This window comes from Vulpes lagopus, chromosome 15, assembly GCF_018345385.1.
Source record: "Vulpes lagopus strain Blue_001 chromosome 15, ASM1834538v1, whole genome shotgun sequence".
Classification (NCBI taxonomy): Eukaryota; Metazoa; Chordata; class Mammalia; order Carnivora; family Canidae; genus Vulpes; species Vulpes lagopus.
The window spans coordinates 29,095,061-29,117,013 of NC_054838.1; the positions used below are offsets into that span (position 1 = coordinate 29,095,061).

General features: G+C 41.8%; 1 protein-coding gene across 1 annotated transcript in view; it reads right to left on the reverse strand.

Moving 5' to 3' along the window:
• The window catches only part of GAB2 (GRB2 associated binding protein 2), a 192,864-nt gene that overhangs the window by 36,697 nt on the left and 134,214 nt on the right, over nt 1-21,953 (reverse strand). Inside the window, exon 2 of the mRNA XM_041730373.1 lies at nt 19,458-19,758. Within this exon, the coding sequence (XP_041586307.1) occupies nt 19,458-19,758 (301 nt within the window). The remainder of the gene's footprint in view (nt 1-19,457; nt 19,759-21,953) is intronic.

The following is a 21,953-nucleotide window of genomic DNA, read 5'->3' on the forward strand; positions in this document are numbered from 1 at the left end:
GACTATGAGCTGATAGAAGCCAGGATCTGGCCCTTCTGTTTCTCTGACAGTGTTTAGTGTGATGTTCTGTGCCCAGTAAAGGTCTGGTTGCGAACAAGGTGTTCAGTACACATACCACAGGGGTAGGTTATTCCTCCCTGAGTCAGAACAGTAAACGAATAGCTCCAGGATCCAAATGTAAACTGTTCTTGAAGGGTGGGAGACACTGTTATCCTTTTGTGAGGTTTTCTGGGTTGTGTGTATCTGTTTTAGGATAGCCAGTCTATATTTAGTCATGCCTCATCCTGTCCATTTTAGAAAGATTAATTTACACGTTTGGTTCTCCCCTTACCTACTGCACTGCAGTGCACCTTAGTTGTGATGGAACTACTGCTCCTTTGGGTGAGGCTGGGTTGGCTGGTGGTCCCTCTTAAAGTAAATTCATATTTGGGAGGAAGTACTCTTGTCATTTACATACAGTCATGAGGACTGACAGTAGGTACTATGCCAGGAGCTGCAGGCCCATCAGAAAGAATGGATCGTGTCCTTGCTCTGGGAGTTCATACTGCAGTTAGAAAGACCATGTTTTTCCTCAGAGCAGCACTTCTCCCTTCTCCCAAGGAACTTTGGGAACCTAACAGTATTCCCATAGGAATCAATCAATCCAGTAGGTACTCTAAGCTCATGTGGCAATGATGCATTTGACTCCTGTGACCCTCCCACGAAAATATAAAAAATATATCACTGTATTTTTAAGCTAACCAACTTCATAAGAGGTGAACTTCCCCTGCCTTCTTTAGCATCGACTTTCATTTAAGAGATAACTGGCAAACAATTGGAAACACAAGTGTCAGATGCTAAAATGGAAGGAGTTTATCAAGAATCATCAGTGGGATGCCTGGCTGGCTCAAGATCAAGTCGCCTCTTAATCTTGGGGTTGTGAGTTTGAGCCCCACACTGGGTGTAGAGATTCCTTAAGAATAAAAAAAAAAAAGAATCATTAGCAGCTGCAAAAATCACCAGAATATCACTTGAAACTGTTCTATTCTGGGTGGGGAGGCTGGGACTGTTGGAGCCCCAGCTTGCTGAGGGAATTATGAGATCTGAGTACTCTGTGAAGCAGAACTTTGTCTTTAGGAGAGGTAGCATGGTGGAGGATCCAAATGGATCCGTGGAGGAACACGGATTTTAAAATCTGAATCTCAGCTTACCAGCTATGGAACCTAAGGATGATATGTGAATCTAAGAGTCCTAATTTGTATGGTTTGTGGAACAGCAACCTATAGGGTTTGTCCTGGGGAGTCAAGAGATGTCCCAGGCCCTGCACAGAGTGCTCCACAGAGGGAAGTTCTCCCTCAGCACTCCACTGTGGGAGGTGACCTGATGTGGGAGGAGAGCTTAAGCTTTGTGTTCACAGACCTTCAGGGTTTGCTCAGAGCCAGGACTGGTACCAGAGAGTGCAAATGGACTCAGTTGGCCTTTGCATCATGAGCAGAAGATCCTAAAGGCAAAGAGCCGGGCAGGACCAACTTCTAATGGGCAGCTCTTTTTTAGCTGCTTCTCCTGTCCTGGCATCACATCAGTCTCCTGGCTTCGTAAGTGTATTTTCCTACTCATCTTCTAGCTTTGTATCTTGATGCCTCAGCAACTCTAGGTTTTTTCTGCTAGCATCCAAAAAGAAGTGCTGTCTTTTTAACTGGCCTTTCTAGAAGGGCCACATGAACATTGTCTTGGAATGCCCACTGAGAATATACTCTTACACTAGAACAGTGGGTGGCACACTGTGGACCATAAGTCAAATTGGGTCCACTGGCTGTTTTTATAAATAAAGTTTTATTGGGACACAGCTATGTCAATTACATACTGTTTATGGTTGCTTATATGGTACAACAGTGAAGTTGAGTACTTATGAGAGAAGAGAAGGGTGGTAAAACCTAAAATATTTACTGTCTGGCCTTTTACAGAGGAAGTTTGCCAATTCCTGGACTAGAAGTTCTCATTTTGGTTTGCATAATCATGTCCTCTTTCAAAATATTACAATCTAATTTAAGTTCATCATTAAGGAGACAGAAACTGAAAACAAGACCAATGAATACCAAACTTATGCATTAAAAAAATCAAGAAGAGGGGCACCCCTGGGTGGCTCAGTTGGTTAAGTGTCTGACTCTTGATTTCAGCTTGGGTCATGATCTCAGAGCTGTGAGACTGAGTCCTGAGTAGGTCTCCACACTGGGTATGGAGCCTGTTTAAGATTCTCTGTCTCCCAAAGTGCCCCGTGGCTCAGTTGGTTAAATGTCCAACTCGATCTCATGGGTTGTGGGATCAAGCCCTCTGTAGGGCTCCATGCTTCTCAGTGAGTCTGCTTGGGATTCTCTCCCTCTCCTTTTGCCCTTCTCCCCACTTGTGTATGCTCTCTCTCTCTAAAATAAATAAATAAATCTTTAAAAAAATTTCTTTCTCTCCCTCCATAACCCATCACCCACAAAAAAAAATAATAAAGAGGAGGAATCATAAGAAAATCCAGTTTGGAGAGTGCATTAGTATTATTATAAGAAATCATATTCGTTTTCGTTTTAGGATGTCTTGTCACAAACAACGTGCTGACTGCTATTTAACTTATGGAATGAAAAGATTCAGAGAGTAACATGATAAACTTGTATTGAACCAGGCTTGGAAGAAATCGCCTGATTGTCCTTGCTGATCCGTAATGATTCATTCTTCTTCCGTATCACAGATGCACAGTTCTGGAAATGACCAAGGGATCATTTAGTTCAATATTTTATTTTACTGATAAGAAATCTAAGGTCTAGAGAGACCAAGTGATTTTCTTACCAGTGACTGATTTGTAGACCTGAGCAAGAATGTCAGTCTCTTGTTTTTCACTTCAATGTTTCTTCTAGTAATACATCAAATTGGAAGAACAATAAACAGTATAAGCTCGAGTGTACTTTTCAACTTCTAAGGAAAGTGAAAAGAGCTTTCATTTAATAACCTGACACCATTCCCTGAAGTTCTCAATAAAGTCCAACATTATGGCTGGAAAGAGAATTACTATTGACATATTCTTTGATAAAACAGTACTGTTTTCATATGTGTATACAGTACCTTTTAATTGGCTTTAGTATAATTAAAAAAAAAAACCATGCTGGGATCATGACAAAGACTGGACCAAATCTATAGATAAATCTAGGGAGAAATAACATAGTAACAAAATTGAATGTTCCACTTTACAACACGATCTCTCTCTCGATCTCTCTCTCCCTTTACGGGGTCTTCTTGAATTTCTCCTGGCAACGTTTTGCCATTGTCTGTATAGAGATCTTGTATGTTTTTTGTTAAATAGTTTCCTAAGTGTTTTTATTTTTGTAAAAGAAGTTTTTATTTTGATTTCCAATTGTAGGCTGTTCTCAACAACTCTGACATTTAAAACAGCCCTGAAAAGTTGGCAGGGCAGTGATCTTTCCAGATTCATCTCACATAAGAGACTAAGACTTAGAGAAATAAAAGGACTTCAGTGTTATAGAGCTCTTAGGAAATGCCCCAACCAGGACTCAAACTCAAGTCTTTTTCACACCACGCTGAAGGATCATTATATTGTGCACCTCTAACTGAGGGTAGATGAGGTGCATATACTTGCTACTTATAAATTATAAGTACTATACAAATATCCAATGGAATGAAAAAAAGAAAGCTATTTTGATAGGACTAATAAGGAGACCAAGGACCAGAGAGGCCTTTCCTGATCACATGACCTAACCGGGTTTCTGGTCACTTCCTATCATGTTGCTTTGTCTTCTCTTCATCACAGTGCTTACTTATTGCTACCACTTAAACACTTTTTCACCTGTCTCTTCCCACTTGACGGTCAAGCCTTTAAGAGTTTGAACCTCACATGTTGTGTTCACCACTGATGCTTCAGTGGCCTGGCTGTAAAAATCTGCTTCTCGGTCTCCTGCTGTAGGTAGCATAACAGAAGACAGCCCCAGCTGCTGGCCTTCTGATTCCCTCAACTACCCTGGCTGTTCTCATCCAATGTCAAAGAAAAGGTAGGACTACTAATAACAGGCCTGTTCTTGTGAGACATGGGACCCCTTTAATGGGTCTCAAGAACCTTCACCAATGTGGCAGAAACTGTCCTAGAACTGCACTGCAGTCTAATCCTCCTTTCTGCCTTCTTTCCATCACAGGTGTCAGCCCTGCATTCCACTGAAGGCTTTGCCACTTCTCTGGCTCCTTCTCATCATCCCTCACAGGGGTCTCACCCAATAAATCTCTTGCAGGTCTTAACTCATCCTATGGATGCTTCTCAGGGAACCTGAGCTCACATACTCATGGTCTGAAACAGTGCTTAATGACCAAATGGTGGGCCCAGGTTCACACTGGCAAGCAGACCACAGACCCAGAACTAGAACTCAGGTCTCTGGTCCCTCCGTCCAAGGCCCTTTACACTCTGATCACCTATCACCTGAAAAATATGTCCTTGATGCCTGTGTCTAGGAGGCTGCTGGTCTGATGACTTTGAAGGGAAAATGATTCACTAATGGCCAAGCCCCACAGCTGGCTTCTCAGCTCTGTTTATAATTATGTGGACTTTAGTGGGTGTAAGAACATCTGCCTTAGATTCAGAGAAAACTGAAGCTATGGGTTAGGTCAGTGAAGAAAATCTGGCTTATGTTTAAGTTAGAAGCAGCAAGAACTCTGTGTGATACCCTCTGAAAGGACTCTGAGGAGAGTACCTACCCTGGCAGGGCCAGAGATGGTCATCACGAGAGGGCGAAAGTGGCAGCAAGTCTCGCCCATGTCTTTGTGCATGTGCCAAAGATCTTGCATAGGCAATGTGAGGACTTCAGGCAGGAACTACATCTAGAATTTCAGAATATGATTAAATAGTGAAGAGCATGGATGCTGGGACCAGACTGTCTGGGTCTGATTCCCAACTCCTCTACTTTCTAGTTGTATGAACTTGGAAAGTTACCGAACCTCTTTGTGCCCCAGTTTCCTCCTCTGTAAAATGAAAATACTAGTAGTCATCTACCTTGTAGGATCACAGGAGTGAAGATCTGTGAAATGCTGAGAATGCTGCCTTGTACACAGTAAGCTCTACGTAAATATTAGCTTTTATTATTAGCAGTGGTATATTTAAAGAGACACCTTTGTTTTTGAGCACCTCAATAAATTAAGTGTAATGTATCTCAAACCAAGCAAGTCAACAAGGTTTATTTGATAAACATACTAATCACACATGGTAAAAAATGTTCTTGAGTTTGGGTAAAACAGAGACTGAAACGGATGTTTCAGTTTGGAGGACAGAAGAGCCTGGTCCATCTACTCAAAGGGCTGCCGTGAAGATAACTGGGAAGGCAGAGACAATTTCTGGGCCATACATTTAGGTGATATTCAGTGTGCACTTAACATATATCAAACACTGTTCCATGTAACTGAAGTGGGCCCTTATCTAATCTTCATAATGATCTTGTGAAGATCTTGTTTCTATTTTACTGAGGCAGAAATTGAGGCTTAGAAAAGTAAGTTGACTCACCCATGTTTAGATTGAACTCATCAATGTTGTGGGTTCATGTATTTACATGATGCTAAGACCTATGCTCTTTGTACTAAACTGGCCTTCTAAACCAGTGTATATATAAAAGCATTTTATAAATCATATGGCCTCATGTAAATTCAAGACGGTATCACCATCAACATCGTCTGGAACACTAGCTGGAAGCCAAGAAACCCAGGTGCCAATTCTAGCCTTGCCAGTTAGCTGTATGATCTTGAGCAAATTAGCTCCCCTCCTTTGACCTCCAGATACTCTGTTATTTGAGGAGTTTGGAACTAAACTTCCTCTCAGAGCATTTCAAGACCTCAAATTCTAGAATTTTCTCTTTCTACAAAATGTATTTCCTTCTCTGTCTTGGCTGAGTGTTTTGGCTAATATGATTCACCAGCCATGAGAAATTTTGTTCACTGACTTCATCCACAAAAGGGGTAAGGAGGTGGGGAATAAAAGCAAACAATAAACAAATGATAGATACATAAAATGAAGTTTAGATCATTGGCACACCCTGTCTCTTCAGCCTAGTTAGTACATAATTCATCTTGAGTTTTTCTTTTTTGTTTCTTTATTTTTGTTTATGGTTGTACTTTATAGCATTGTTTCCATAAAGGGAATTTTATTCTCTATGTTCTGTAAATAAGGTTAGAATGTTTTTGAAGCTTCCTTCCCACCCCCCACAACAGTGAATTTCTCAAAACAACAATATTTACAAATAAGTTGGAGTTTTTCAAAGTAATTGTGTGTAACTATTTACAAAGTCATAACCAAACAGCAACCAGATCATTTGAATATTCCCTGGGCAGCTACCATGTGTCTCTAGAATGTGTAGTCAGAAAGATGAAAGAGCCATTTTCACCCTCAAGCCTTTCACACATCCCCTCCCTCATTCCTAAAGTCTGTGTTCTGGCCTCAAAGAACCATTTCTAGCTCCTCAAGCCTCTGGGAACTTGAACAGCAGCCCCTGGAGAAAGCAAGAGAAACCTGACTTCTGAGGTGATGGTTGTGTTAATCAACCTGATTGTGGTAATCACTTTACAATGTATGCTGGTATCAAGTCATCACTATGTATGCTTTAAATAGACACAGTTTGCCAATTACACCTTGAAAGCTGGGGAAAAAAAACCTGGTATGTATAATTCTTTTATAAAAAAGATTTTATTTATTTATTCATGAGAGACATACAGAGAGAGAGAGAGAGAGAGAGAGAGAGAGAGAGAGAGAGAGAGGCAGAGACTCAGGCAGAGGGAGAAGCAGGCTCTATGCAAGGAGCCTGACGTGGGACTCGATCCTGGGTCTCCAGGATCAGGCCCTGGGCTAAAGGTGGCACTAAACTGCTGAGCCACTGGGGCTGCCCCGGTATGTATAATTCTATTTATGGAGAGAGGGAGAGAGAGAGAGAGAGAGAGAGAGAGAGAGAGAGAGAGAGAGAAGAGAGAGAGAGAGAGTGTGTGAGAGAGAAATCTGAAATGAGAAAATCCTGTATTGATGTTTTATCCAAGGTTGATTAAAACTTCAATCTTCATCACTGGCTAGATGGGGGGCTTGATAATGAAGTTAAATTCAGAAATTAAAAAAGTTTTTTTTTTCCCACACTTGAGGTTAACCTCAAATTTTTTTTTCTGCTAAACATATCTCGGCACATAGCCAGGCACGGTTCAGTTGAAAGCAGGTAAGTCTTGGTGCACACTGGGGGGTCCTGGGACCAGGAACTGCTTATAGAGGAGGCAGGCCATCCCTGGGAAGAGTTCCCAGGGTAGTGTGGAGGAAAGAACATCATGAGAGAAAATGGCAAGGCTCAAGAGTTCCCAGAGAACTCCTGCTCCGCATCTCAGGCTCCCCCCGGGCACCTGTCCCTACAACAGGACCAGGTGGAATGAGAGAACAGAAATAGAAACTGGGCATCACCTAGAAACGTGGACAGCAGAGCCCACAAGGAGGAGGAAGCATGTGCGGGAAAGCAGAAGCAGATTTTCTTCAGAAATTCAGGCAGACAGACCACCAGTAAGCCAGCAGTCTGCCACTGGGCAGTGGGGCTCCAGCCTCTGGTTTAAGGGTTTGGGTGACCCTGTCGTCTCTGAGAGGGGCTAAGTAAAAAAAAAAAAAAGGATAGGATCCAATCCTGGGTGGAATTAGAAACCACAAGCAGGTTAACAGGCAAGTGACTCAAGAGCTGGCAAAGCAGGCAAGATCCCTGGGTCAACCTCAGCTTACACACAATATCAGGGTGAAAACTGAGCAAAAGTGACACAGGATCCCAGAGCGCCCACTTTATGCTGAAGTGCGCTGAGGGCCTGCACTTGAAAAAGGCAGAGTTCAAAGGCCCCTGGCCATGAGCGTAGACAGAGGCTAGGGGGTTGGAGGTTTGACACCAGTGTCCCCTCTAGAGCACCCTTTCCCAGACTTTTCTGTTTTATGAATGAGTTAAAGCACTGCCTCTTTGTTTTGTTTATTTCTAAAAATGAACACACAGGGCTAACCATTTTTAATTATGTCAAATATGGAAAAATTATTATTTACTATGGTGGTCATTTCTCTCTTTCTCCCTCCTTCCCTCTCTCTCTCTCTTTCTCACACACAGACACACACACACACACACACACACACACACACACACAGACACACACACGAATACTTGAACAGAAGTGTGCACCCATGCAAAGAGAATCTCAGAATGAAGGGAAATTTTAAAATCTGATTACATTTAGTTTTATGAAACTGACTACATCTTCCTCATGTTTTTCATGTTTATTGTGGACAAAGGAAAATTTCCATAGCTCAGCCCTGATCTGCATTCCGTCTTCTGAAATATTGGCGGCAGATCCGTATTTTCACCTCAGGTTTCAGCCTTCCCAGGCCACCACGGGAGAGGGCGAAGCCAGGGTGCGGCTCCGGCTGGCAGCACTTGACTTTCTCTCCCCTGCACTCTTCAAGCTGGCTTCCTCTCACCTATTTCATGTATTATGTTCCATGTGCGATATAGTTAACAATGTAAAGAAAAGAGTTTGAAAATTACCATTTTGGTCCTCAAATTTTAGTTGACAGTTGAAAAAACTGAGATCAACACAGTGGATCAGTAACAAAGCTGAAATTTAAAACTGGGCCTTTGATTCCCAATTCAGATCCTAGACAGAGATGACCATATCTCTTGATTTTGTTAAGCTCATAATCCTACCCAGAGCCGTATGTAAGTGGATGTTTAATCATAATCAAGATCTCTTGAGGTCCAAGGTGACCTTACCCCTAAAGTCAAAGTCCTAATTCTACCTCTATTGAAAAATTAGAATTAGAGTAGGCTTTGGAATCTGGTCTGGGACCAATTCAACAATACTTTATTACCTTCCTTCTCCAGAGATAATCAGAAGCACTCAAAGAACAAGAAAGTGGGGGAGGGACATCTCAAGAGATGTTTTCGAGCTGTCGATGGCTCCTGGGGTTGAAGAATCAGGATGAGACGCTCTCCTCTCTAGCAGTCTGTGGGTTTTGGCAGGTAACACTAGACCTGATCCATGCTGGCTGCCTGGGTTTGGTGGTGGGGGGAGTGTCTGGTATAACAGGGAAAGCAGAAAGAGAGATCAAAGCTTAGAATGAAGAGAGGAGGGTCGGGTTTCTCCCTGTCACCTTCTCCTCCAGAGGGGTCTGGGCTTTCCTGCAGGCCAAGGCTGGAGCCTGCTCTGGGATGATGCAGGGGTGTCTGTTGGGGGTTTTATGGAGTTCATGTCCCAACTCAAAGCCTATCCTTGGGGTGACCAGATCCAGCTGAAGACAAAAGACAACAAACAAACAAAAGATTGAAGAGGATGGCCTGATATTTCAGGGTTATTTAGAATAACATTTCTCTTTTTAAAAAGGCATGAGGATTTCAGATCTGGCTGGAAACTGGTCTGGATGTTTATTTTTCTCATTGTCTCAGTGGAAAAAAAAAAGGGTGAGTGATTCAGACAGCAGCCTCCGCCTCTGGGCTGGGGCCCGGGTCAGTCTCCAGTCTGTTCTTTGCTCCTCAAGGGACTTGTGTCAGCATGGGGAGAAGCTGCATTTTACCTCCCACATTTGCTCTAAACTTCCAATAAGGATCTCCCAGAGGAGCTGAGAGATCTGAGCTCAGTCAAAGAAACCAAAAAGCAAAAGGTAGGGGAGGGAACAAGGAAGGAGATGGTCCTCCCAAGAGAGAAAGGGTGAGGTCTCTGAGAAAGGCCTCTTTCCTCCCCACCACCTCCCCTCCCAGCTTCTCCCCTGGCTCTCCCACTCACTGTGTCTGGGGGAAAGGACCAAGGTCAACCAGAAGGCATCTGGATGGACTGCGTGGCTCCACCACAGCCCTGCCTACTGTCAGATTTCCAGCTGGAAAAAGGGGCCCGGTACTGACATTTAAGGCACCAATTCTTCTTTCTAGAGAGGAAAGAGCTGTTTGAAGACTATCCCCACCCCTCAACCCTGATAATATTCTACCACTGGAGGTTGAAGATTCCCCAAAAGCATTCCTCTGGGTCCCCAAAGGGACTCAGGACTTAAAACATTTCTACTCTTGGGTTACTGAGGAAACTCATGGATTATTAGAAGTTCAGTATTTACAAAATACTTATCAGTGGGGCAGCCATACCCAAAATTGTGGTAGAGAGAAAGTGGGGAGGAGATAACAGTTGGTTGGAACTCTGGGAAGTCCTCATTTTACAGAGTTAGATATGCGACTACTGTGAGACTCTTGCCAAGGAGCTCAGAAGAAAGGAAGATGCTAAAATAATACCCAGGGTACGGGGGAGGCTCTGGCCTCACTTCAAGATCTTCAAGAATTACTAACTATACTCCCTGAGCTTTAATTCACAGTAGTTGGCTACTCTAAGATGGATCATGCTAAACAACAAGTGTTGGCAAGGATGTGGAGAAAAAGGAACCCTCTTACACTGTTGGTGGGGATGAAAACTTGTGTAGCCACTGTGGAAAACAGTATGGAGGCTTCTCAAAAAGTTAAAAACAGAACCACCCTGTGATTCAGTAATTGCATTACTGGATATTTACCCTCAAAATACAAAAACACTAATTCAAAGAGATACATGACCCCTATGTTATAGCAGCACTATTTATAATAGCCAAATTATGGAAGCAGTCCAAGTGTCCATCGACTGACAATGGATAAAGATGATCTTGTGTGTGTGTGTAATGAAATATTGTTCAGTCATAAAAAAGAATGAAATCTTGCCATTTGCAATGACATGGATGGAGCTACAGAGTATAATGCTAAGTGAAATAAGTTAGAGAGAGACAAATACCATATGATTTCACACATATGTGGAATTTAAGAAACACAAAAAATGAGCAAAGGAAAGAAAAGAGAAACCAAGAAATAGACTCTTTTTTAAAAAAATTATTTACTTGAGAGAGAGGGAGAGAGAAAGAGAGAGAGAGAGAGAGGATGAGTAGGGAGACTGGCAGAGGGAGAAGCAGATTCCCCGTTGAGTGGGGAGCCTGATGTGGGGCTCAATCCCAGGACCCTGAGATCATGATCTGAGCTGAAGGCAGATGTTTAACTAACTGAGCCACCCAGGTGCCCCAAGAAACAGACTCTTAACCATAGAGAACAAACTGATGGTCACCAGAGGGGAGATGGGTGAAACAGGTATTGGGGATTAAGAAGTGCACTTGTTCTGATGAGCACTGGGTGTTATATAAAAGTATTGAATCACTATATTGTACACCCAAAACTAAAATAACACTGTATGTTAACCATATCTGAATTAAAATAAATCTTAAAAACTAAAATGGATCATGCTACCTTGCTAATTTAGCCCTCAAAAGGTTAATATTAATGTATAGATGGTGCTTTACTTTCTAAATGGTCTGTTGTTGGTGACTTAGAAACTTTCTGCTTTTCCCTCCTGCTGGCTATTTTGTGACTTACAACAGCTGTGATAAACAGGTCTGTGAAGCAGAGCTAGGACTAATGAGGAGTTAGAGTGCACAGCCTACAGACGGAGTTAAAGCCTTGGCCTGGAGCCCCGGCAACACTCTTTCTGTACTGTTTAACCCTTAGCATCCATACCTGTGCAAGAGGAATAATGTTGCTGCCCTCTCTTATTTTGTTTGCTTCTTTACACTCAAATGAGACTGCAGTAGTGTTTTGTTGTCTGTAAATTCCTCTAAGAACACCAGATAGTTAAATCATGTCCTGCTCATCCTGACCTAGAAATAGAAAAATCATCACCGCCACAACCACTACAGGGAAAACAGTGAACCATGCAGCTAGCATTCACATTGTGCACCTAGCCATTTCTTACCTTCCTCCCAAAAACTGATAGGGAGCACCACCTCCACTTTATAGATGACAAAACCTCAAAGAGATAAAGTTACTTATTCAGTACCAAAGAGCAAAAAAATTGCAGGGCTGGGGCTCAAGCACAGCTAGTGTGCCTTTCAGAGTCCATGTGGGAGTGGACAGAGTAGTTTCTGAATACATAAGGGAGGGAGGGGACAAAGGGAAGGAGGAGTCCTCAGCTCAGAGGACTCAAAGGCATGAGGGCTTCCTAACAGTGCATGGCTCCTGAGTCCATGAATAATTCATCAAAGCTCTGTGCTGAGAGCTGGTTCTTTTTGTGTGCAGTGCATCTGGTCAGGGACAGCTGCCCACCACTGGGCCACAAATGTGAGGACTTGGACCCGCCTGCTCATAAACACAGCTTAGAGCTTTCTGCTCCCTTACTCTGGGGACTGAAGGCTATTTTGATTCCCAGAGGAATATGGGGTTCTTATTTTTGCTCCTGTGCTTGGTGTGCACACTGCCCTTCCCCCAAGCCCCACAAACAAACACTAAACTCCACACATGTGATATGAAACCTTCTTATTCTTGGAATTGTTTTTTCTTCCTGAGCTCATCCCTGATTTCCTTTTGTTTAGAGTTCTCTATCAAGAGGTTGTTTTTTCCACCCTTATGTCAATATTCAGATTCAGTTTCACTCCTGGTCTGTTCTTGATCCTAGACGCTTCTGGCTAGACTGTGAGAGGAATTGGAGGGTGGCAGTATCCAGAAGCTGGGGGTGGCAAGAAGGCTTTAAAAGAAAAGGCTCCATCTGCCACAGAACCTCTTCCAGATGAAAGTGAAAAACAGAAGTTTTTTTTCCTCTTTTTTCTTTTTCTGGGTCCCATCACAACTCTTACATAAAGAAAGAAAAATAGTGTGTGCTTGAAGGAGGCTTTCCGGAGGAAGAAATTTCTCCAGGTCCAAGTTGCGAGCAGGGATACTGCATTGCACACCTTCAGGAGATAGCTCTACAGAGAATACGATGCAAATACTCCTCTGGGAAATACGGAACTCCAGAGGCTGCTGGGGGTCTGGGCTCTGTCTTGGTGAATCTATGGATTGGAGAAGCAGAATCATTGGGCAAGAAGATAATTTTATCTCTATTCAACAAAGGGAAACTGAGACTTTAATCATGTGACCTGTTCATCTAATTCCAGAGCTGTGATCTGAACTCAGGTGTCCTCACCTCCAGCTTACAGATTTACTGATAGAGTGTGATGGGTGGATTAAAGTCCCAGAAGTTACTAAATTCTTGGAATATTCCAGCCGAAGGATTTGAGCAATACGGGTTGGTGAGAAGGGAAACCTGAACTGGCTGGAAGGAGTCAGAATGTGCTTCCAGTCCAACACATAGTGTCCATGGGAGCAAAAATGCTTGGGCTTGGTTCTGGCAGATGTCAGAACCAAGAGGTCAGAGGCAAAGAGCATATGATAATGCAAGGTCAGATCTGGGTTAGACTACACTCCTGGCTCTGTCATTTTCTAGCTATCTATTTTGAATCAAAACTGCTCCTACCGCAAAGGATTCCTATGAATTTTTAGTGAAAATTTATGCAGTAGAATAGATGCTGAATATATATAGCTCCTACTGTTTTGTGGCCACTGGGGTTTAGGTGTCAGTACAGGGTTCTTTCCACACAAGGTGGATGCTGATGTAGGCACCTCAGAGACTGGATTGTTCTCAGTAAAGCCCAGCAAAATGAGAGCAGTGTTGTGTTAAGGAAGCCTCAGGGACAGATGACAGTTGCATAGGCCATGTGAATCTGGCCAAAGTGGGTGTAAGGACAGAAAAGCTGGAGTCCTGGAGTGCTAAGCAGTGAAGAAGAAGCACTCAGTCTCCTTATTTGAAAAAAAAAAAAAAATGGAAGCACAGATGATAAAAGTGATTAAATGAGTGAAAGCAGGTAGTCAAATGTTAATTTCCTTCCTGCTTTGTCTTTGATCCTGACTCTCAGCTAAATAATTCCCACTGAATTGGGCGATTAAGCTTTTAATTCTGTATATCTTTATAGATAGAATCCATTTTTAAGAAAGTCCTAAATTAAAACATAACCCATTATGTGGCTGAATCTTTTGACACACCAGATTCTCCTATAAGAGGGAAAAAAAAGCCTACTATCTCCCTCAGAAAGATCTCACAAAGAATCCTAAACTTCTGTCGCAGACAAACATCCTTGCTCTGGTAAAGAAACCACCTGGCAACTAACAAAATAATCCCCTTAAATAAATATGTCAAAGGTTTAAGGGATACATTTTTTTACTAGACAAAGCTGGTGAAAAAATACGGACTTGATCTTTTGTTACTTCCTTAATACTTTCCCCCCTCATTGAGCTGGTGGTGCATGGGCTAGGGTCTCCACCTGTGGTGATGCCTGTTATAGCACTTCCCTGTGATTGCCTGGTTAGCAGTCTGTCCCTTCCACTAGACTATGATATCCGAGCACTGGAACCCTACTGGTCATCTTTGTAGCCTCAGTGGTTGTGATAAGAACTGTCACAAGACAGATGTTCCATAAAGGTTTGCTGGATGAATAATTGAATAAAAAATGTGTGAATGGGTGAATGAATCTTTCTACCAAAGAAAGCAAGCCCAGATACTGTGGTTCCACACATTTGTATTTGAATTGTACTTACCTCCTATACAGTAAAAGTAAGGATTCAAACAATAATTATTTTTTAAATACATGATTAAAAATATATTTGCACCGAGAGTAATTTTTGTAACATCTCAAGGATGTTTCTCTTGGTAGGAATACCTCTAATCCCAAAAGGAAATAGTAAAATTAAAAGCCCCTGAAAAAAAAAATTAAAAGCCCCTGGGTGGCTCAGTGGTTGAGCATTTGCCTTTGGCTCAGGGCGAATGATCCTAGAGTCCCAGGGTTAAGTCCTGCTTCGGGACTATGTCTCTGCCTCTGCCTATGTCTCTGCCTCTGCCTCTCTCTGTCTCTCTCATGAATAAATAAATAAAATCTTAAAAAAAAGCAATTTGCTCATATAGATCAATGGGACAGAATAGAAAACCCAGAAATATACCCACAATTATAGGGTCAATTAATCTTTGGTAAAGGAGGAAATAATATGCAATGGGAAAAACACAATCTCTTCAACAAATGGTACTGGGGAAAACTACATAGTTACATGCAAAAAGAGTGAAACTAGACCACTTTCTCACACCATACATAAAAAATAAACTCACAATAAAGATGTAAATGTGAGACTTGAAGTCATAAAAATCCTAGAAGAGTACACAGGCAGTAATTTCTCTGACATTGACTGTAGCAACTTTTTTCTAGATAGGTCTCCTGAGGCAAGGGAAACAAGCAAAAATAAACTATTGGGACATTTTCAAAATAAAACGCTTCTGCAGAGCAAAGGATACATGTCACAAAAACTAAACTAAAGGCAACTTACTGAATGGGAGAAGATATTTGCAAATGACATAGCTGATAAAGGGTTAGTATTCAAAATATATAAAGAACTGATACAATGCAACACCCCAAAACCAAACAATCCAGTTAAAAAATAGGCAGAAGACATGAACAGACATTTCTCCAAATAAGACATACAGATGGGCAACAGACACATGAAAAGATGCTCAACACCACAGATCATCAGGCAAATGCAAATCAAAACCACAATGAGATATCACTTCACACCTGTCACAATGGCTAAAATCAAAAACACAAGAAACAACAGGTGTTGGTGCGGATGTGGAGAAAAAGGAACCCTTGTGCACTGTTGGTGGGAAGGCAAACCGATGCAGCCACTGCGTAAAACAGGATAAGGGTTCCTCAAAAAGTTAAAAATAGAACTACCCTACCACACACTACTGGGTATTTACCACCAAAATACAAAAACACTAATACAAAGGGCTACATGCACTCCTATATTTATTGCAGCATTATTTACAGTAGCCAAATTATAGAAGCAGCCCAAGTGTCCATCTAAAGATGAATGGATAAGGAAGATGTGGTGTGTATGTGTGTGTGTAGGAATATATATATATATATATGTATATATATGTTATAAGGGAATGAGATCTTGCCATTTGCAATAACATCAACAACACGGATGGATCTAGAGGGTATAATGCTAAACGAAACAAGTCAGTCAGAGAAAGACAAATACCTTATGTTTTTACTCATATGTAGAATTAAGAAACAAATAAGCAAAGGAAAAAAGAGACAAATCAAGAAATACTCTTAACTACAGAGAACAAACTGATGGTTACCAGAGGGGAGAGGAGTGAGGGATGGGTGAAACAGATGATGGGGATTAAGGAGTACACTTATAATGATGAGCACTGAATAATATAGAGAATTGCTGGATCACTATATTGTATTCCTAAAACTAATATAACAATGTATGTTGGGACGCCTGGGTGGCTTACCAGTTGAGTGTCTGCCTTTGGCTCAGGGCGTGGTCCTGGAGACCTAGGATTGAGTCCCATGTCGGGCTTCCTGCATGGAGCCTGCTTCTCCCTCTGCCTATGTCTCTGCCTCTCTCTCTGTGTCTCTCATGAATAAATAAATAAATCTTAAAAAAAAAAACACTGTATGTTAACCATACTGGAATTAAAAGACTTAAAAATAGTTTGCTTTCTGATTACTTTCCTCCCAATTATACCTATTTTCTAAAAAGCTGAGATATTCTTTGGACCTCTCTCTCACATTTATGGTCCTTTGATTCCTTTTTTATTCTCCCCCTCCTTGTCTGTTTCTTCTTGCATGCAATGAGCTTTTATTCCTTCATCAGGAATAAAATGAAGGGAAAACCAAAGTCCATGAAGCCTATAAATGACAAAGATTTGGGGAAAACAGGAAATTCTATACAGGAAACAAAGATTATACCAAAGATTTAAGGGTAAAATGGGGACTAATAATCCTTCTGCAAGGAAGATGAAAATCAGAGAATTCCTGGAGAGGACACCAATCCAGGCACAATAGACTACATAATTTCAAGGGCCTAGTGCAAACTGAAAATGTATCCCCTTATTAAAAAATTAAGAACTTTGACATAAATAATATTGAAAGATATCTCATGTTTGTGGATTGGAAAAATTACCATTGTTAAAATGTCCACACTACCCAAAACCATTTACAGATTCAGTGAAATCTCAATAAAGATTTCAATGGCATTTTTTACAATAGTAGAAAAAATAATCCTAAAATTCTTATAGAACCACAAGATTCCAAGTAGCCAAAGCAATCCTGAGAAAGAATACCAAAGTTGGAGGCATTACACTTCCTGACTTCAAACTATATCACAAAGCTATTGTAATCAAAACAATATGGTATGACAGAAAAACTGACACACAGCTCAATGGAACACAATAGAGAGCCTCACATGTATGACAACTAATATTTGACAAGGTTGCTAAGCATATTCAATGGAGAAAAGATAATAGATAGTGTCTTCAAAATATGGTGCTAGGAAAACTGGGTATTCATATGCTAAAAAAGAAAAGAAACTGGGCTCCTATCTTATACCAATCACAAAAACTAACTCAAAATGGGTTAAAGATTTATTTTATTTTTAAAGATTGCATTTATTTATTCATGAGAGACACAGAGAGAGCCTGAGACATAGGCCGAGGGAGAAGCAGGCTGTCTGCAGGGAGCCTGATGTGGGACTCCATACTGGGACCCCAGGATCACACCCTGAGCCAAAGGCAGCTGCTCAACCACTGAGCCACTCAGGCATCCCTGGGTTAAAGATTTAAACGTAAGACCTGAAACCATAAAACTCCTAAAAGAAAACAAAAAATATTCCTTGACAATGGTCTTGGCAATGAGTTTTTTTGGATATGACATCAAAAGCACAAACAAGACAAGAACAAATAAATGGAACTACATTAACCTAAAAAGCTTCTGTGCAGCAAAAGTAACAACAAGATGAAAAGCAACCAAAGAAATGGAAGGAAATATGTATTTTCAAGCCACATATCTGATAAGGGGTTAATATCCAAAATACATAAGGAATTTCCACAACCCAAGAACGAAAACGAAAACAAGAACAAATAACCCAGTTAAAAAATGTCCATAGGATCTGAATAGACATCTTTCCAGGGAAGACATTCATATGGACAAGTTACCTGAAAAGGTGCACATCATCATTAATCACCAGGGAAGTGTAAATCAAATCAAAACTGCAATGAGCGATCACCTCATACCTGTTAACTGTCCATTATCAAAAAGATATGGAGTGCTAGCAGGGATGCAGAGAAAGGAAAACCCTTGTACGCTACTGGTGGGAATATACACTGGTATAGGTAGTATGGAAAACAGTATAGTGGTTCCTCAAAAAATTAAAAATAGAACTACCATATGATCCAGCAAGTCTACTTCTGGGTATATAATCTGCAGAAACTGAAATCATTATCTTGAAGAGATATCCACACCCTCATGTTCATTGAAACATTACTTACAATAGCCAAGACATGCAACAACCTGTGTCCACTAACGGATGAATGGATAAAGAAAATTTTATACATGTAATATTATTCAGCAATAAAAAATAAGCAAGGGTGCCTTGGACCTTCGCTACTCAGAATGAAGTTGTGAAAAGACAATCACGCCTAGGTCCACCCATGAGATTCCTAGAGAGCTGACTTGGCATGGATCTTTGGCATCAACATTTAAAAAATGCTTCTCTTCAGTTCTGTCATGCAACCAGGTTTAAGAACTACTGATTTAGGCTCTCCACCTGCCTCAGAAGAAACCTGTTTCTCAATCATGCCCTAGTTGGAGATGAGCCCAAACAAATATCAGAGAGCATTTCTGCAACTTAAAGGTTAGTTTAAAAAGTTGGCTACTCAGAGTGCGTGGGTGGCTCAGTTGGTTGAGTATCCAACTCTTGGTTTTGGCTCACGTTGTGAGCTTGGGGTCATGGGATTGAGCCCCACGATGAGCCCTGAGTGGAACCCCATGTCCAGTCCTGCATGTGGCAGGGGATCTGCTTGGGGCTCTCTCTACTTCTTCCTCTGCCCCCACCCCTGCTTATGCTCACACACGTGCGCTCTCTCTCTCTCTCTCTCTCTCTCAAATAAATAAATAAAAAGTTGGGCTACTGTGTTGTGAAAGTTAACAAAACTGAAACATAAATCCGTATTTCCCCCTTCCACCTGTCTCCTTTCAAGTGAATACAGAAGAACACTGGGTTAGATATCAAGAACAATCACAGAGGACCTCAAACCAAAGGAAAAAAAAGTGGCAAGTAACTGGGCAGGATGGTCTGATGGTCTGAAATCCACCAGACAGAGGTGGACCAGGAAGGAATCGAGGTGTGAGCCGCCTATGGGTTGAGCGATAGGTGAGAGCACAGAGTGCTAGAAAGCTGAGGAGAGGGGTGGAAGGTGCAGGGCTGACAAAGTGGGGGGTGTTAAGGTACCCGAAGAAATACCACCAAGTACCTTTAGCTTCATTATAACTTCAACGCATCTCAGACTCCCATTTAAATGTAATTAGGGCCAGGGATCCCTCTGGACCTAGAGTGGCCAAAGAGGAGAGCCTTTAGCTACAGTCTGCTATCCTTGCTCAAGGATCTGAAGGCCTTCATCTTAGCCCCAAGTGCTTAGCCCCCTCCAGGAAGCATCCTGCCCCTTGGGAGAAAGGTTCATGTTTGTTCTCCTACCTGTGCTCTCCTCAGCCTGATTGAAGCCACAGATCTGGCAGATGCTCTGGACCCACTTATTCATGTCCTCCTCTGTCTCAGCCACCAGATAAAAGGTGCGCTCACTGGTCTTGATGTCAAATACAAAACTATCCTGCAGCTCCTTCTTGTTGAAGGTTAGGCCTGCATCCACCTGCTCACAGAAGTTCAGGTTGATGATTCTCAAGGGCTTCTTGGAGTGATCATTCTTGTAGTATTCCAGAACATCTGGGTCACCGCTCATCCGGCCACTCCGCAGGATAAACCAGCGTTTCTTCCAGGCCTGGATGAGGAGGAGGAAGAAAAGAGGGAAAAGGTCATTAGTTTTTCAAAGCTTCTCACAGGTGCTCAGAAATCACCAGATTAAGGATGGAGACTGCTGTACCTGCAGGCCTAACATGGCCCCTCTCTTTAATACTTCTCCGGAGTTTAAAAAATGGAGGATGGTTTTAGAATGCATGTTAGTGCAATATTTCACATTTCCTTCTTTTTAGTTCTGTCATGCAACCAGGTTTAAGAACTACTGATTTAGGCTCTCCACCTGCCTCAGAAGAAACCTGTTTCTCAATCATGCCCTAGTTGGAGATGAGCCCAAACAAATATCAGAGAGCATTTCTGCAACTTAAAGGTTAGTTAAAAAAGTTGGCTAATCAGAGTGTGTGGGTGGCTCAGTTGGTTGAGTATCCGACTCTTGGTTTTGGCTCACGTTGTGATCTTGGGGATCATCACATTGGAAACAAGGTCTTATCACTGTGAAATGAGATGTGGCATTCCCATTTTTCAGATCAAGAAGTTAGATAGAGACTAAAACATTTCAGAGCAGTTATTCCTTAGGCTAGAATACAGACCCAAACTCCCAGTACTTTAGTTAAGTGGAACTTGCAAAACCACAGCATTTCAGTATATGGACAGGGACCCCACCGAGGCACAGTGAGTTGAAGCAATGTCACACCACAGCAAATAGCAGAAAAACAAGTCTTCTAATTTTTAGTATATTGTGCTTTTTACCAAATATGATGCCTTGGAAGAATCACATAGAAAGCCTTCTAAAACTTCTCTGAAGCACCTAAATTTAGGACTTTTTTCACTATCTCTCTCTCTCTGCGATAGCCCAAGTATTTACAATAGGGCCTTCCACATATTAAGCACTCAATATGTATCACTGAGTAGATAAACTCCTTGTATCATTCCACATGAGGGAATTTAACACTTAATTACATATTCTCCAATGTTGTCTTCTGCATTCCATCTCTGCAACAAGACTGCCTAATCTGTGAGCAGACGCCATTACAAAGTAGTAAAAAGATGTTACGTGGAAAAGGGAGCTTTGGGGTGAGTCTATGTTTAACCACTGTACGATCTGCAGATTAAGTCATTTACTTTGGGGCTTGCTTCATGTGTAGGATGAAAATCAACATCATCACTATCTGCCCTACCTGCCTGCCAGGGTTCTTCATCATGCAAATGCACTTAGAGAGCACTTTGTACAAGGGCCTGAAGCAATACAAATGCCAAGGACTGGATTACTGGATTGCAAATGGGCCCCGAGATGCAAAAATCCTACTACCATCACCTATCCTATGATTTTCTCTTGCTTTTTTGGCAACAGTCTCTGAACTTCTCTCTCTCTCTCTCTCTCTCTTTAATAAACCCCCAACATGTCTACTCTTGTTTCGTGAGAAAATAGAAGCAATTATGAGAATTTACACATGCTCCAGCACCAAATTTACTGACCTGCCTGCGTCTAAAGCAAAGTAGTAGCCTGTTACTTGGGAGCATGCACAGTCCATCTGATCTAAAGCCAACATCCTTCCATTTGTGAACCCCCTCTCACCTATAAGAAGACTCCACTGTATCATCCTCTCATTCCCCGAAATCACCGCATCTCTCCTTTCTCCTAAATCATTCCCATCAGGACTTGCTAGGAAACATCCCCCATGCTGGGAAAACAAACTTAAAGCTTGACTTGAAGCCACATTCCCCTCCAGCTCTGGCTCTATTTTCTGAGCCACCTTACAGTAAAACTTCAAAGAGTTCTCTATACTACTGGATCTTTATTTCCTCTCTTCCCATTCTTTTTGGGAAAGCAATCTAGTCAGGCTGCCCACCCCTGCCACTGACATAACTCAACAAAGGTCTCAAAGACTTCAAGGCTGCTAAAGCAAATCTTGAGTTTAACTTGATCTCTCAGCAACACCTGATAACGGTTTATTCTGTTCTCTTTGAAGCACCTTCTTCCCTTGGCTTCAGAACTCAACCTCAATTCCCCTACTCCCCTGGCTTCTCTTTTACAGACTCCAGTGCTGCTTCCTTCTCATCTCCCTGACCTCTAAATATTGGAATGCTCCCATGCTCAATTCTCAGACTCTTTCTCTTTTCTCTCTACACCCATTCCCTAGGTTATTTGATTCAGTTTCACAGCTTTAAAAACCATCTACTTGCTGTAATTCCCAAATTTATTCCTCCCGCCCAGATCCA